This window comes from Pongo abelii, chromosome 2 (genome assembly GCF_028885655.2).
Source record: "Pongo abelii isolate AG06213 chromosome 2, NHGRI_mPonAbe1-v2.0_pri, whole genome shotgun sequence".
Lineage (NCBI taxonomy): Eukaryota > Metazoa > Chordata > Mammalia > Primates > Hominidae > Pongo > Pongo abelii.
In genome coordinates, this window is record NC_085928.1 from 13,653,788 (window position 1) to 13,666,372 (window position 12,585).

Below are 12,585 nucleotides of genomic sequence, written 5' to 3' on the forward strand. Positions count from 1 at the left end.
TTCAAGCCCAGCCAGCTTCCTTGGTGGAGGGCATCTCAGTCCCCCTTCTTTCAATGCCTGTCACTCCACATTCAGGCACAGTGAGGACCAACTTTAATATCACCCTGCCACAGACCTCATTAAGAAGATTAAATCCCCTGTTAAAAAAAAAAATAAAAACACAGAAAAAACACATCTGTAAACTCTACATGTTCCTTGCTGGTAGCAAAGATACCTGATCAAAGTTCCGTGGGACTCTCATTTCTGACAGGAAACAGCAACCAAGAGAAATTGGGTGTGCAGTGGGAAGAGAGTCTGTGATCCTCTTACATTTCTTCTTGCAGTGACTATTGCTATATCAGGGATTCCCACATTTCTCCAGCTGCAGATTGCATGCTCTAGTAGATGCCCCCAAAACCACCTGTCTCCATGACCCCCTTTCCTCACTAGATATTATAGGAGGAAAGTTTGCCCCATTCTGAGAGACCTAAATGCAGGCTATCAGGAACGAATTGTTAATACTACCAAAGTTAGGAAGTTAGTAACCCCCAGACTACCCAAGATCTTGGTCAGACCCTCAGGGCCATTTTACTAGGAAGCCGACCTGACCCTGGCAGGACAGAATGCCCTCTCTCCACTAGCTCCCCTTACCTCTTTGGTGTGTGTGTGGAAGGAGACAGACATGTCCAGGAGAAGCTTCCGCTGCTCCACCCTGCGCACGAAGTCTTGGATGCGCACCTCCAGGTGTCGAGCTGCCTTGTAGATCTCCTCGGGGTCACATTCCCCCGTCTGAGCCAACTGCTCCGCTGCTTCTAGGAGCTTGTCCGCATTGGTGTACGTATTCTGCCAGCAACAACAGTGAGGCAAAGTCAAGTTGCAGTCGCGCCTTCCAGCAGCCCACCCTGGGGCTCCCCGGAGCTGAAGCGGAGGGGCGTGGGCGCTGAGCCGACAGCTCCCTGATCTGGCACCGAGGCGCGGCGCGCGGAGCTGGCACACCGCCTCTCAGCAAGCTAGCAGCCTGCAGGCGGGCACCAGCTAGGTGCCTCATCCACCCCTGGGATTTCTCAGAGGTGCAGTGTCCCTGGAAAGAAGTGGGGAGAGCGTAGAGAACCTCCATATCCCAGCTGCTCCCTATCCCCTACCTTCAAGAAAACCCATCACTGCCCTCACATCTCAGGCTGTAACTGCCAGGATCAGAAATAGCACACCCACAAAGACGGTCTGTATTTCTGTGTGAGAACACCAGAAAAACACTAACTGGGAGACTCGCTTTGCTTTTCTCCTCAAGTTCCCTGTAACTACTGGTGTTTATCTTTTTGGAACAGAGCTATTTCTTTGGAGGGGAAGAGATCAGCAACTCCAGGGAGCTGACAGAAGGCAGCGGCCACAGCCAGAGGGAGGAGATGCAGGCTACTCCCTGCGGGCCCAGGGAATGTTTGCAGGAAGGTTGGGGAGGAGTCTGGTGATTTTGTTTATCATAAGCTACTGCATGCACACACACGCACACACAGTCATCCAACTTCCTATCTGTACACACCATGGTATTCTCCAGAGCATTTTAAAAGGTAACCAACTTGTAATTATTATTCATCAGGATGGGAGCAACTGCCTTTAGAATAGTTACTACATTATTTGCCGCAGATACAGCTTTTCCTCAGCAGGCTTCTCCTTTTGAAAGTCTCCTGATATGTCCTGACTTAGAGCTGGTGACTCAGGTGTACATATATTTCTTAGTATCCCTCGAGTTGGCACAAAACTCTAGATTGGCGAACAAGCAGAGCAGTCAGTATCAAACACAAAGTGAGTGGAGAATTGAAATGGATTCATGAGCAATGACTCTCTAGTGCTTTGTTTTGCTTATGGAGACAGGGTCTCCGTGTCTGTAAGGAGTGTTTTGGGCTCACTTGAAGACCTGGGTGCTATGGACTGAACTGTGCCCCCCACTCAAATTCACATGTTGAACTCCTAATCCCCAATATCTCAGAATGTGACCTTCCTTGGAAACAGGATAATTGTAGACGTAATTAGTTACATTAAGTTTAAATCATACTATAGTAGGATAGATCCCTAATCCAATATGACTGGTGTCCTTATTTTAAAAAAAATGCCATGTGAAGAGACAGACATGCACACAGGGAGAATGCTATGTGAAGATGAACGAAGAAACTGGGAGATGTATCTACAAGGCTAAGAATGCTAAAGACTGCCAGAAAACTACCAAAAGTTGAGAAAAAGGCACAGGGTAGATTTCTCCCTCATATTCCTCAGAAAGAACTAGCTCTGCTGACACTTTGATCTCAAATGTCTAGCTTCCAGAACTGTGAGAAAACAAATTGTTGTTATCTAAGTCACAGTCTCGTGGTGCTTTGTTACGACAGCCCCAGAAAACTGAGACTCTAGGGTTGAAACTTTCAGAGGCTGTGGAGCCAGCCTCTTGATTGTACTGGCATAGGACCTGGGGAAGATGGGCAGGCAAACGCTTGTCTTGGCTTCTAGGAATTTGGAGAGAGGCCTCAGGGGATCCATAAGGAATGCTGCTTAAAAAGCAACTTCCCAAGGTAAACATCGTTCCAATGCTGGTGAGACCGGGTTGAAAAAGAGAAAAAGTCATTTACATTTTCCCAATGCTTCCAAGACAGGGTTGAAAAAGAGGAAAAATCACTTGGCCCCAACTGGGAAATTCATGGAAAAACAGCAGCTTCATATGAGGAAAGGAGTTTTGCCACTGGGTTAAAGCAGGGTATGTCAATTCTGGAAAGCAGATGAAGGAAGTCATCTACTCATGAGACACATGCAGGGAGACAAGAGGAATGACAGGCAAGGGTAGACCTCTAGGGCTGTGGGTCAGGTTAAAGAAAGCTCTTATGGAATTGCCCACAATTTCTAGTCTATATGCCCACAGCTGATGGGAGAGAGGTATTTTAGGAATCCCTCAAATTGTCCACCTTTAATCCTAAAGAGTCTCAGGATTCCCCCTCAATGAACCCTAGAGATTGTAATTTTATATTCTGTAGACAATAAATAAAAATTTGTGGCAAAGTCAAAGTGAGCTTGCTTGCAAATTAAGTTTGGGACCAATAAGAGATAAATAAAAAGCCAAACTGAAGTGTCCACCACACGTAAGGTGATCAATTTGTCCCAGGATTTTCCTGGTTTTAGCATAGAAATTCCTGTGTCCCAGAAATCCCCTCAGTCCTGGGAAAATTGGGATGGCTGATCACTATAATACATACCCAATATTGTAAGCACCCCAAAAGTACAGATAAATATATAATGTATTTTGTCTCAAAGAAGAATTAAAATCATTCTTGAGAGAAATAACATGACAATACATAAGATGGGGCAGGCAGCAAACTAATAGATAATTAGGGGTTAAAATTTCTTGATATGATATAGATGCTGAAGAAAAGGAGTAAAAACTGAGAATAATAGTAGCTAATAATTATTAAATATTTCACACATGAAAAGGATTGTTCTAAAGGATTTTATGCATGCTATCTCCTTTAATCCTCACAATAACCCTATGAAGTTGATGCAGCCATCATACCCATTTTACAGATGAAGAAACTGAGGTACAAAGAATTTCGGGCCAAAGTCACATGACCAGTAAGTGGCAGAACAAGGATTAAAACCCTGTTGGCAGGCTTCAGAGCCCAAGCAACAACCCATTAAATTACCCTGCCCTATAAGAATATAGGCAGGAGCCTGAGGATGGGTAGGATTTAGCAGAGAAGGAGAAGGGCTTCTCATAGCCAAGCCTGTCTTCTTTCTGCACCCAGGATACTCTATATTTAGCCCACCCCACAGCCATCATCATACTTTATAGTAACAGTGTGTCTCCATGGTATCTCCCTACTGGTCTGTGAGCTCCTTAAAGGCAGGTTCCATGTCTTATTCATCCTTGGTTCCCCCATGCCAAGCACTGTGGCTGGCATGCAATAGGCATTTACTAAATGTTTGTTGAATAAACAAGACACAAATGAGTAGGCCTGTTTGAATAAATTGAGTCAACCTGACTAAAATTGGAGAGTGGCAAAAAATCAGATGGATAAGTCAGTGAAGAGCTATAAGATACATTTTATAGAGAGAATGGAACAATAAAGACAGGTGGGAAGGCAATGGGGTCAGTGTTAAAGCTGGGCTCTCAGCTTTGTCTCTGCCCAGCTCTCTTCCCCATTACTAGTAGAAAAGAGCTTCTAAAATTCAGACCCAATCGCAACTGTCTTCTACTTAAAACTGTTCAGTGGCTTCCCACTGCCTTTGGGGTAAAATGTCTTGACACAGTGTGCAATGCCCTTCTTCACCTGACACTTTTTCCCTTGAGCTTCAACCCACATCACTTCCCTACAAACAGCCTATGAAGTAAATTACTTGCATCCCCCGAAACTCACTGCACTGAATCTTGCCTCTGTGCCTTTGCACATATTCTTCTTCAGCCTGAGGTGCCCTTCCCTTCACTCTTCAACTTGACCAACTCTTATTCACTCTTTAAGACCCAGCAAGGGCATTGCTTCTTCCAGGAAGTCCACCCTAATATCCTCTTCTCTCCCAAGGCTAGCTTATGTGCCCTCCTCTGGACTCCTAGATTGATCTATACCAACCCTCTCCATGGTACCTGCTATTTTCTAGTGCAAATGTTTGTCTTTCTCATCTGCTTAGGGGCAGATAATGTCTTTTATCTCTTTCCGTTAGTGTCTGGCACCTAGTAAGTGCTCCATCAATATTTAGTAAATGAATGAATGAATTAAAGACGATATCAACCTCCACCAATGTTAATATTCAACCCTCACTCCTCATCAACTACCTGATACAAGACCTTACCTGCTAGAATTCATGTTCAATGTTCAATTTTATTTGGTATATCCTACCTCTTGGCACAGCCTTGAAATAGAAATGTGTATAGAAAATATCAACTAAAGTATTACCAAAGCAATACTTTGACTCTTGTCATACCCCCAAATTGGGGCAAGGATCACAACAGGTTTCTGCTCACTTTCTGACCAAATCAACAACAGCTTTTGACTCAAAGCCAGAGTCTGACCTTGCTCTGAACATACTTCCTAGGCATTCTTTGGTTTCCTAGTCTCCTAGTCTCTGCCTTGGACTTGACCCCTTATTGACATTTCCCAACAGATATTCCAAAAATGGGTTATGAGTGCTGGTATATAGATCCCTCAGCTGTTGGAGCTTTCAGGTAGGACCTGTGGTAGACAGAGCCCCTGATTCAGAGACATGGGCCACACCGATGGCTGCAGTTCTTGTTCTTCCCTCTCCAACACCCCATGAGTGTGTCAACCAGGTATGATGCCCTAAATAATTCAGCCCTTAAGTCTAACTTCAAACGCTCTGCTGAAGCCTTGGCCCATTACTTTTAAATTTTCTCGCCAGGGAAGAAACAGAACATTCTAAGATAATTTGTCTCTAACAGGAATTCCAGCAATATAGGTTTGTTTTCAGATTCCCTGGGCTGAGACAGAGAAGCAGGAAGCAGGCTTTTTAAAGGCAAGGGGTGGGAGAGACGGTGAATAAAAACACTCTAGAATCAACTTCCTTGGTAATATGAAGTGAGAATCTTGGCTCTATGCCTGGGAATGAGGAGGATGAGGCCTGAAAGTCACCCTTACTATTCAAAAGAGGCAATGTAGATTGAAGAATGAGACTACCAGAGGACCAGGAGAAAATCCCCCTCACAGTGGTTATTTTTTTTCAGGCCAGCATGGCTGAAACCAATATGTAATGATATGAAAGGAAAAAAAATATGTAAGCATTAAAAACAAAGGAGACACAAAAGCATAGGCATTGCAGAGGTCAGCAATCAAGATAACACCCAAAACCTTACATTTGAATAGTACTTTACAGCTGACAAATCTCTTTCACTTTCCTTCTTTACCCTCTCTGGGGCAGACCTGCAAAGAATCCATGTGTGAGGAAACTACCTGAGGCTAGAGAAAGAACCATCTGAAAGAATTAGAGATAACAGTGCCTAGCACTCATATAGTTAGAAATAGCACCTGCTCCCACCAGTCAGCCTGGAAAACCTCATGATTCATGGGATGTTGGATGGAGTACCCAGAAGGGTCAGAAGGGTAAATAAGTAGACTTAGAATGAGAACTGCTCTGGTCCTGCCTAGTACATTTTAAGAGAATGACCTGAACAGATCAATTTTTTTTCCATGTAACTTTATTGTGTCTCAGAATAAAGCTTAAGAATATTTATAGGAATATAGAAATATCCACAACTGACAAGGTAAAACTCACGATGTCTGGTATCTGGTAAAAAATTACCAGGCATGCACATAATCAGGAAAATCTCACCTATGAGAAGAAGAAAAATCAGTCAATGAAAACTGACCCAGAACTGAAATAGATGTTAAGATTAGCAGACAAGTATTTTAAAATGGTTATTATAATTGTATTCCATATGTTCAGATAGTTAAGAAATAAAAAAATTTAAAAAAACCCTTGTATTTCTAAGATGAAAAACATTAGACTGTATTAACAGTAGGTTAGGCTTTGCAGAAGATAAAATGACTGAACTTGAAAACTGCAATAGTAAGTATTTAAACTAAAATACTGAGAGAAAAAATAAATTTAAAAAATAAAGCATCTGTGAGCTATAGGATAACTTCAGATAGGCCAATATCCATGTAATTGAGATTCCCTAGGAGAAGAGGAGGGTATTGGAAAAGATACCTAAAGAAATAATGACCAAAAAGTTTTCAAATATAACGAAAACTATAAATCCAAGAAACCCAACAAACCCTCAACACAAGAAACACAAAGAAAACTACACCAAGGAACATAAAAGTAAAATAAAGTGGCAAAAAAGGGAAAGAAAAGAAAATCTTTTAGACAGAGAAAAAAAAGACAAGCTATATACACAGGAACAAAGATAAGGATGACAGCAGACTTGATATAGCAAACAGTGCAAGCAGACAGTGGAGCAACATCTTTAAAGTACTAAAAGAAACAAAACAAAACAAACCTGGGAATTCTGTGCCCAGCACAAATATTTTCAAAAACAAAAGTGAAATAAAGACTTTTTCAGATATACAAAGATGAAAGAATTCTTCACTAGCAGATTTGCAAGACAAGAAATGTTAAAAGAAGTCCTTCGGGAAGAAAGAAAATGGTATCAGATGGAAATACAGATCCATACACAGGAATCAAGAGCACTGGAAATACTACATGGGTAAATAAGGTTTTTTTCCTCTTTTTATTTGAATCTATTTAAAAACAACTGACTGTTTAAAAACTAATGATAACAATGTAGTGTGGGATTTATGGTACATATATAAGTAAGATATATGACAACAGCACAAAGACCAGGAAGGGAGGAATGGAAATATACTATTGTAAGGTTCCTATACTATATGTAAAGTGGTATAATACCACTTGAAGGTAAACTGTGATAAGTTAAAATACTATAAACCCTAAGGCAATCATTAAAATAATAAAAAGTTATAGTAGATCAGCCAACAAAGGAAGTCAAATGGGATCATAAAAATATTAAATTAATCCAAAAAGGCAAAAAAAGGGAGGAAAAGCAACAGATGAAACAAATAGAAAAAAAAAAAAGGTGATAGATTTAAATCTAAACATATCAGCAATCACATTAAATATAAATTGTCTAAATAACACAATCAAAAAGCAGAGATTGTCAGATTAGATAAAAAAGCAAGTCCCAATTATATGCTGTCTGCAAGGAATGCACTGTAAGTACAAAGACACAAGTAGGGTAAGAGTAAAAGGACAGAAAAAGATATAGCATGATAACACTAGCCAAAAAAAAAGCTGGGTGGCTATATTAATATCAGACATAGTAGATTGCAGAGTGAATAACATTACCAGGAAAAAATGAATAATATTATCATTTGATAACGATCAAGGGGTCAATTCATCAAGAGGATATAATAACCCTAAACATTTATGCATCTATCAACAAAAGTTCAAAATATGTAAAGACTGATTAAACCCACAAGGAGAAACAGAGAAATCCATAATTATAGTCAGAGATTTCTATGCCCCCTCTCAGTAATTAATAGAATAAGTAGACAGGAAATTTGTAAGGATATAGATTTGAACACTCTCAACCAACGTGGTCTGACATTTGTAGGACACTCCACCCCCACCCCAACAGCTGAACGCATATTCTTTTCAAGTGCTCACAGAATATTTACCAAGATAAACCATATTCTCAGCCATAGAATGAGTCTCAACAAATTTAAAGAGATGCAAGTCATACAACATATTTTCTCTGACTATAATGTAATTAAATTAGAAATCAGTAACAGAAATATTACCAAAATATTCACAAATTATTGGAAACTAAATAATACATTTCTAAATAACCCATAGGTCAAAGAAAGTGGCATCAGTTAACCAGGTGTCCATAGTATGCTATGCATTGTGTTAGGTTCTTTATCGACATTATCTGTAAGCATTGGGATCAATCATAAGATAGGTATTATTAATTTCATTTTACAAATGAGAAAACTGAGGCTCAGAGACGTAAAGTAACTTGTTTAAACAATGTTTTATAACTAGAAAATGGCAAGCCAAGTCTCTCTAACTATAACTTCCAGTACTTTTCACTGAAACATGTACTTCTCCAAAACTCACTGTAAAATCTCCACCTCTTCTGCTTCTTTATTACTTTGAATTACATTCACTCTTAGGCCTTTGGTTTTTAAATTATGACATTGTAATTGTGCATGTGCAACAGCCTTTTTTTTCTTTTGTAATACACTCCTTTTGTGTGCATGTTGTCTTCTAAGGAGAATTGTATTCACTTTAAAGGAAAGAGTCCATCTTACTCATCTTTTCTATCTCAACTATTCCTCAATGTACCTAGTGAGCATAGTGCTCTCCTTTCAATAGTCACTCAACCCAAAAACTCTGCAGTTCAGCAGCTTGTCAGCAGTAAGGTGTCACATTTCCCAGTTCTATTTAGCACTGAGAATGTATTTGCCATGTAAATGAAAGTTAGGGTCCCAGGATAAAATAATGAAATTCAGTTGAGCACATAATAGGTTTAAAATATAGTACTGTCATAGCACATTGTCTATGATTAAGGAGGGTGATATAGAAAAATGTTTTTCAGTTTTCATCCTAGAACTCCAGGAATATATTTCTCCTCCATCTGTTGGCTCTTGTAGTGGGGAAGGGGATGAATTCTGGGAATGGCAAAATGGTCTTTGGTGAAAAGAAGTAGGAAGAAACAGAGGAAACTACTTCTGGGTACCAGTGATGGTTTGACCCAACACATTACATCTGCTGAAAGAACAGTATCTTCTTAGGTGCCCTGAATAAGGGAACAAATAAGTTCCCTCCATTAGAACAACTTTATGTCCAAATAAGGAGTGTCTAAGCAGTACCCTAAAGAGATGCACCTTAAAGTTGAAGACTATCTATATAAATCTTCAGTTACTAATTGGGACTGATACTAAAAATAACTATTGCAGGTGCCAATACCTCCCAGCACAAGTAGTTTCGGTACTGAGACTATCTCTGAGGACTTAAGTACCAACTTTATCACATTTACATATGTAATAATCACCCTGTCCATTCTCACACTTCTCTACTTGCTGGAGACTATTTTTCTTTATATCTAAAATGCTTTAGCACCTTTTCCTATAAAAGGCATATTTTTAGAACTCCACATTTTTTTTAAAGTAAAGTTTTATTTTCCTACAGTCTAACTGTGTGTGTTTAGGAAGGTACATGGGCCTAGAAATTCTGAGAAAATTACAGTAGTTGTTCTTTGCTGGGGTGCTCTCTTTCACTGATCCCTTTTCTTTCTTTCTCAATAACTCTCTTCATTTACATATTATTGCTTTAAAGGACCTTCAAAATATTCCCTCCTGACTATAAACTAGAAGCTAAATAGCTGGTCACTCTGAGGCAGGACAGCAAAAGAAATAATTAGCTGTTAACATTTTATCCATGTAATAACAACAACAATAAAATACCTTGTTTGTGGATTAAAAGGCAAAATCAATCCTAGAGGTTGCTGATACTAGTTACAAGGTATAATCTGACAGATAACACTAGGTCCAGACTGTAAGAAAAGACCAGTACAGATTCCAGAAAGCATGGCCACCCTCTGGGGCCTGAAACATATAGCAGGGAAAGATTCTGTCCCTGACCTCTCCCCACCTAGCCCATCAAGGAATGGGGAGCTATTTAAGGCAGAGTCAGGGCTGTAAGCTGGGCCTAGGGAAGCCAGGACTAGCACTTAGAATGGGACACAAAGAAGATGGTGCAGAGAGCAAGGGGACTAGAGGCCAGAGGTTGGCCCAGAGCTGCTTCCTGAGACAAACCAGAGGGAACAATAGAGAGCAAAGATAGCTGAGCAATTAGGAGACCAAAATGAGGCGTGCACTATGCAGACACAGAGCTCTGAAGACCGGAGGAAGGCTTCCTTCTTTTCTCACTGAGCAGGGCCTGGATATAGCCAGTGGGCATTCATATTGCTGTTGGGAAGCAACCCATCACTCCTAGAATTTGATAACACAATCTCCACTCCTCTGGTCACCCTCTCCCCTCCGTCCTTTCCTTCTCTCTTTTTGACTTGGCAAAACAATGAAGGGGAACATGTAGCCACAACAGAAAAATGTGGACAAAAATATTTTCAAAGTGAAGAAGATAGACTTAAATATTCAGATGCGGATACATAGAATGCCCAGTGGCCCCATCCCGGCAGAAATTCATTCTTTCATGGAATTCCTGAAGCCAAAGAAACAAGCAGTTGGTGAGACAGCATCCCCATGGAACAGAATAAGGCTGCTTGCTGCAAGGTTTGGCAATTCAAGAGGTATGGGGGGAAATGTACCCACAGCAATGTTCTCTCTCAAAAGATGTAACTTTGCAGTGTTGCTGTTTTTCCTGTTTTCTGTATTCTATGTTTGGCTGGCAGTGGGAGGGAGTGGGTGTCAGAGAGAGAAGACTGGGCTTTGGAGAGACAAGACAGTTGGCTTGAAAATACTGCTGAAAACTGTGGGGCTTGTGGATTTATTTTTCTCTCCTGTTCCATTCCTAACGGAGGAAAAGAGGAAAAGGCTGTTCCTGACATGGAAAGGTGGGTCAGATGGTGAGGTGACCAAATCAGAGGGTTTGGCCACACTTCTGCTTCTATCCCTGTTAACATAGTGCTCTTTCAAGTCCTTTCACCCTGTTTTGGTCACATATATCTCTGTTGCCTGAGGTTATGCCTATATACATCTGTAGGGAGCCCACAGCCTCTGATATAAGAGCAAAGGTACCTGACCCTCTTAAAGACGATGCTCCTGCTCCCTTTCCACCTTCCCAGACTCTGGACTCTTTTTACCTTAGACCATTCATGCTGCTATAACAAATGCCTTACAATGGGTGGCTTATACATAACAGAAGTTTATTTCTTACAGTTCTAGAGGCTGAGAAGTCCAAGATCAAGGTACCCACAGATTCAGTATCTGGTGAGGGCTTCAATTCCTGGTTCACAGATGATCTTCTCACTGTGTCTTTATATGGTAGGAGGAACTAGCTAGCTTTCTAGAACCTCTTTAAAAGGGCACTGATCACCTCCCAAAGTTCCTGCCTCATAATACAATCACATTGGGAATTAGGTTTCAATATATACATTTGGAGGAAACACAGACATTCAGACCATACTGCTACTTGTCCCGGGTTTTACCTTAGTTAACCTCCCTGGGCTTGGTCCACAGATTATGTGGAACAGAGTTTCTCAACAGTAACACCATTAACATCTTGCACTGGATAATTCTTTGCTTGTGGGGCTCTTGTGGGTTGAATTCTGTCCCCACAAAAAGATATGTTGTAGCTCTAACCCCAGTACCTTAGAATGTGACCTTATTTGGAAATAACGTTGTTGCAGATATAATTAGTTAAGATGAGATCATACCGAAATAAGGTAGGCCCATAATGTGGTATGACTGGTGTTCATTCATATAAAAAGATGTCCAAATGAAGATACAGACATACAGGGTGAGCGACATGAAAGCTGAGGTTGGAGTGGTGCAGCCACATGCCAGGAAACAGCAAAACCACCAGCAAGTCACTGGAAGCTAAGAGAGAGGCCTGGAACAGATTCTCCCTCACAGCCCTCAGAAGGAACAACCCTGCTAACACTGCAATCTCAGACTTCTAGCCTCCAGAACTGTGAGACAATAAATTTCTGCTGTTTTAATCTGTGCGGTTTGTGGTACTTTGTTACAGTAGCCACAGGAAACAAACACGGGCTGTCCTGTGCACTGTAGAATGCTTAGCAGCATCCCTGGAGTCTACCCACAGGATGCCAATAGCAACCTCTTCCCCAGATGTAATAATCAAAAATGTCCCCAGCTACTGTCAGATGTCCAGGTGGGGTAGAAGTCGGGGGGAGACAAAAATTGCCTTCCAGTTGAGAACCACCATTTTAGACCATAAGATCATAGAGGAAGCTGTATTGAGAAAGATCATACAACTTCCCCAGCTTACAGTATTTTTCTGATAATCCTTCAGATGGCAGAAACCTTAAGGAATCCTCTAATCCGTGGTTCTCACAGGACAGCGGGAGGAGGTTAGGGGGTTGAGGGTCAAGGGGTATGAGGGATAAAGAAAGGAGCT

The 12,585-nt window shown here is 41.0% G+C and overlaps 1 protein-coding gene across 20 annotated transcripts in view; it reads right to left on the bottom strand.

Moving 5' to 3' along the window:
• The window catches only part of KALRN (kalirin RhoGEF kinase), a 687,608-nt gene that overhangs the window by 335,351 nt on the left and 339,672 nt on the right, over window positions 1–12,585 (bottom strand). For all 20 annotated transcript variants that reach the window (XM_054551360.2, XM_054551365.2, XM_054551362.2 and 17 more), the window contains exon 11: window positions 631–822. In XM_054551360.2, coding sequence (XP_054407335.2) covers window positions 631–822 — 192 coding nt within the window. The remainder of the gene's footprint in view (window positions 1–630; window positions 823–12,585) is intronic.